The sequence below is a fragment of the Marmota marmota genome, unplaced genomic scaffold (genome assembly GCF_001458135.2).
Source record: "Marmota marmota marmota unplaced genomic scaffold, marMar, whole genome shotgun sequence".
Classification (NCBI taxonomy): Eukaryota; Metazoa; Chordata; class Mammalia; order Rodentia; family Sciuridae; genus Marmota; species Marmota marmota.
Genome location: NW_026000026.1, coordinates 664,689 through 669,838, shown reverse-complemented (window position 1 = coordinate 669,838; position 5,150 = coordinate 664,689). Strand labels below are relative to the sequence as shown.

Here is a 5,150-nt window from a genome sequence, read left to right as displayed (position 1 = left end):
GGATGGATGTGGCATGGGGGCTGGCTTGGGAACCCTGACCCTGCCCTTCCAACATCAATCTGAAGACAGCTGGTCCTGAACCCCCCACCCTCACGTCCTGGCACCCACCCTCAGCCCTCACAAAGGGCTCCCTGAGGACCTGTGGATACTACTGTGTTCACACCTGGCCACACCTCCCTGGCGCTAGGCAGCCAGCCAAACCCTGAGTGGCTCCTCTGCCCCGGGCCTGCGGGTGCTGGACCGTGGGCGCCGTCCTGAGGACAGTCTGACCATCTCCAGGCCTGGGTCGGGCAGGGAGAAGGGGATCTGCAAAGCTTCTGCTGCAAAGGGCAGACTTTGTACCTCCTCTGCTCTCAGCTGACTGCCCCTACCCCGCGCCTTGTCCTACTGTCGTGTTGTTCATGGACACATCCTAAGAGCTTGGGCCAACACTGTACCGCCCAGTTTGCCTGGGACTTTCCGGGCTTTGGCACTGAAAGTTACTGTTGGGGGACTGAAGTGGTTCACCCTTGTGCCCAGAACTGCCCCTCTATTCACTGGGCTGAGAGCATCTGTACAAGACAAGCCCTGTCCTGGGGTTGATCCCTCCCAAGCAACACTGCCTAGCCTTCCTGCTGGGAGAAAGACCATCTCCTGGTGACCCTGGGTGGGGTCTCCTTGGCAGACTCCAGGCTCCCAAGGATAATTACATGCTTCTTGCCTTTTGATTGACTGCAGAGGGCTTCATCCCTGCACTAGCCACTTTTGGTTAACCAGTAGATTTGGGTCCTGCTTAGCCTGGTCACTGTGCCTAAGATAGCCACTTTCCACTGGACAGCCAGTGGACTTGAGCTTTTGGGCTGCATTCCCAAACCAAGTCCTTCTCTCTGTTTCAGTCATAAAAGTGCTGGTGTAGGGGAAGGGATGGGGAAGGAACCTGGAGCCCATTTAGCTCCCCTGACTGCTCCAACTGAGGGTTCTCAGATGTCAGGCCCTTCCTTCACACTCCCCTGCCCTGGATAAGACCCTTTTTGGATCATGAGTCCTCCAGGGCCCCAGATCTATGCCCTGACCAGGCAGGGCCCAGGGCAGCCTGTGCCGAGAGAGTTGCTTGCCTTCCTCCGCTCCTCAGCTGCCTCCAGTCGCTTCTGCAGCTCCTCCAGGGAGGCGTCCTTCCTCTTGGGGGGAGAGGAGAGCACAGGGCTCTCTGGGGACAGGTCAGAAGGGGACTTGAGGATGACCTCGAAGCTCTGGCCAGAGGCCCGCTTATCCAGCTGCTTTACCTCCATGTCTGCAGGGCAAGACCAGACAGGGCATCAAGAGGGCCGGCCAGAGGACGGGGGCAAAGTGAGGGGCCTGTGTGGGGCAACATGCCAATCAGGGGCTGAGGGAAGGGGGAAGATGCTCATGCAAGACTCTCAGGCCTGGGTCCTTCTCCCAAAGCCACCCTCTGCAGAATCCAGCCATGCCAGGGTGCTTGAGAGTCCAGAGGAGGCAGGAAAGGCAAGGTGGGCAGGCCTGGCCCAGCAGGCCAACAACAACGTGGGCCCACTCACCCCCATACTGGTAGATGGTGTTGGGGTGAGGCTGTGAGTAGAAGCAGGAGCAGATGAGTGACAGCACGGACAGCTCCTTCATCTTCTCCTTGTAGGCTGTGGGCATGAGGCCATGGTGAGCAGTACCATCACTGCCCCACCCCTGAGTCTGCTGATCGGGGTCCCATTTTTCCCACCCTGTGAGACAGAGCTGTTCATCACACTATGTGCCCACCTGTCTGACTTCCATCCCTCCCCTCCCCGTCCTGCCTCCAAGCTTGGACTCTGGTGGTATCTCCCAACACTGTTCTTTCTGTGCTTCTGTCTCTCAGTCTCTCCTCTCCTGGAGTCCTTTTCTCTCCGGGTGTTTCTGCCTGGCTCACTCTTCTGCATCACTCTTGGTCTCAGCCTTATTCTTTCTATATGTCCCTTTCTGCCTGCTCTGGTCTGAATGTCTGTGTCCTCCCAAAATTCACGTGCTGAAATCCTAAGGCAGTGTGCTGGTGTTAAGAGTGGGGCTTTTGGAGGCTGTGTGTGGCTCAGTGGTAGAGCACTCGCCTAGCATGCATGGGGAAGTGGGTTTGATCCTCAGCACCACATAAATATAAAATGAATATATTGTGTCCACCTAAAACTAAAAAATAAATATTAAAAAAGAGTGGGGCTTTTGGGAGGTGAATAGGTCATGAGGGTGAAACTCTCCAGTGGGATTAGTACCCTTAGAGAACAGGACCCAGGGAGGGCCACCAGCCATTTTGGCAGGTAAGGTCAAAGTGAGGATGCATCTATGAGCCAGGAAGCAACCTCACCAGACACCAAATCTTCAGGAATCTTGAACTCCCAGCTTCCTGGACTGTTCTTGTTTAGAAGCCACCTAGTCAAAGGTGTTTTGTTATGACCACCTGAACAGATGGGGACACAGCCTGGGTCTCTGTTCACCCTTCTTTAAGATTCTGTCATTGTCATTGTCTTTGTGCCTTTCTCTCACAGTGCATCCCTCCCATTTTCTTTCTGAGTATTTCTCTGTGATTATTTGTTGGTGTGTGGCTTTCTGCCCTTGATACTTCCCATCCCCCACTAGCTCCTGTTCCTCTCCCTCTCTCTCAGGCAGACAAAACCAACTACCGCCACACTTTTTTTTTTTTTCTTGTACTGGGAATTGAACCATGGACATTTTGCCACTAAACTACATCCTCAGCCCCTTTTATTTTTTTTCTGTTGAAACAGGGTTTTGCTAAGTTGCCTCGAACTTGTGATCCTCCTCTCTCAACCTCCCAAATAGCTGGGATCACAGGAGTTGTGCCACAAAAACTAGCCAAACCCCCACTCCCACGACTGGGACCAGCACCACAGCTCTCTCTCCTTCTTTCTCTTCTTTGTTTTTATCTTTTTTAGACATACTCTCACTATGTTGCCCAGGCTGGTCTTGAACTCCTGAAATCAAGGGACCCTCCTGCCTCAGCTTCCCTAGTAGCTGGGACTACAGGTGTGTGCCACCCTGCCTGAACTGTAAACTTTCTGAACTATAGACTTGGGTGAAGCCCTCAGATTCTCCTGTGTCTTTTCTATTCATCCTGAGGACAGTGTGGTCACCCTGAGATAAAGCCACACCCTCAGCAGACACATACTGTCCACCCAGGTAGGGTTGGACAAGGACAGGAGGAGCTGTCCACTCAGCACCACAGCTCACTTTTTTTTTTTTTTAAAAAGGAATTCTTTCTTTCTTTTTTTTTAAAGAGAGAGAGAGAATTTTTAATATTTATTTATTTTTTTTTTAGTTTTTGGTGGACACAACATCTTTGTTTGTATGTGGTGCTGAGGATCGAACCTGGGCTGCACGCATGCCAGACAAGTGCGCTACTGCTTGAGCCACATCCCCAGCCCCGCACAGCTCACCTTCTTGCCCTTCCAGATCAAGTGCCACCAACTAGTGTCCCTGCCATCTGACCAGAAAAGAAAATGAGCTAGTCAGGGCAACTGTGGCCCTGGCTCCTGTTGGGGGAAAGGAAACACATCCACTCTTAGAATGGAATAATTCAACTCTTTCAGGTCCTTTCACATGGTTTGAACTCCAGTGTGGGCCCACTATCTCAGTAATGCTCAACAATCCTGTAAGCACCCTATAGTCACCCATTTCCACACAACTCCAGGACCCAGCTTGCTGGAGTGACGTGAGAATGTCAGAGTACAGTCCTGGGTGTCTGTGCTCTTGCCCCCCACTCCAGTCTGGGAGGCTCTGCGGCCCATGCCTCACCCTTCCTGGCTGGAGAGACCCTCTCAGAAGAGGTGATCCAGCTTCCATACATGGTTATATATCAGCACCCCTCAAAGGAACAGACAAGAACTTGTATAACACTTAGATGGGCAAGAAACTTTTTTTTTAAAATTCTTCTTCTTCTTTTTTTTTTTTTAGTTGTAGATGGACACAATTATTTATTTATTTTTATGTGATGCTAAGGATGGAACTCAGTGCTTCACACATGCTAGGCAAGTGCTCTACCATTGAGCCCCAAGAAATTTTTTTTCCTAGTCCTAGGGATTGAACCTGGGGCCTCTTACATGCTAGGCAAATGTTCTGCCACTGAGATATATCCCCACACCTTTAAAAAATTTTTATTTTGAGGAAGGGTCTCATTAAATTGCCCAGTCTCGTCTTGAACTCGTGATCCTCCTGCTTCAGTATTAGTGGACAAGAAACTTTCTGATCAAATTTCACACATGATAATTTTTTAAAAATACTTTTAGTTGTAGATGGACACAATACCTTTTTGTTTGTTTGTTTGTTTGGTTTTTAATGTGGTGCTCGGGATTAAACCCAGTGCCTCATCATGCTAGGCAAGTGCTCTACAACCCCACAAACCCAGTCCCATGGTAATGTTTTTAAAATGAGCTGATACGAAATTGGGAGGACTGTGAATGTGGAAATAGGACACAGGCAGGTGGTTGGACCTGTGTATTCAGAGCTGGAAGGTTTAAAGATCATGTCTCCCTTAGATTGGGAAACAGAAGCCTTGAGAGGTTAGGTAGCATGGCTCAGGTGGTCAGTCTCAGAGTTGCGTAAGGAGCTAAATATAAGGCAGAATCCACAAAAGCCATGAGCAGCATGGTGGCTGGAAGATGCCAAGCCTTCCAAAGTAAGGCTCAGACGTGTGGCCAGGACTCAGGGCAGATTCGAACAGTTTGTTGGCCAAGGGAAGGACAGAGTTGGCCTCGGGTGTCCTGGGAGAGTACCATTCTGAGCTTAGCTGTCCCAGTATCTCTGCAGGGCAAGAATGGATGAAGCCCAGATGGACAAGATTCCCAGACAGGGTTGGGGATACATTTGATCAGTGACACACAAGCCCCCTCCTCTATTGGGCCTGAGGGGCGGAGTCAGGGCGGGGCACTAGGTGGGCGGAGTTTGTGCCTGGGGCCTGGCGAGCGCATGGGAGAAAACCCAGCTAGACAGTTGACCACAGTGATCGGACCCCAGGGTGGAGGGAAGAGCAGGAGAGGGAGTGGGGGCCTGCTGTCTGTCATCGCTGGCATCAAGAAAGAAAGCTGGTCTAGGGCAGTTGAACAGGGCAGAGGGTCCGGTGTGTGTGTGGGGGGGGGGGGTCCTCGAGGGTCACCCCTCATCCAATGTCCTTATGGTGT

General features: G+C 51.3%; 1 protein-coding gene across 1 annotated transcript in view; it reads right to left on the bottom strand.

Annotated features, from left to right (window-relative positions):
- Stmn3 (stathmin 3) overlaps positions 1-1,697 on the bottom strand; it is a 3,655-nt gene extending 1,958 nt beyond the window's left edge. Inside the window, exons 1-2 of the mRNA XM_015502042.2 lie at positions 1,536-1,697; positions 1,096-1,270 (exon numbers count right to left, since the gene is read on the bottom strand). Of these exons, the coding sequence (XP_015357528.1) occupies positions 1,096-1,270; positions 1,536-1,641 (281 nt within the window). The 5' untranslated portion in view covers positions 1,642-1,697. The remainder of the gene's footprint in view (positions 1-1,095; positions 1,271-1,535) is intronic.
- Between the last annotated feature and the right edge of the window lie 3,453 nt (positions 1,698-5,150).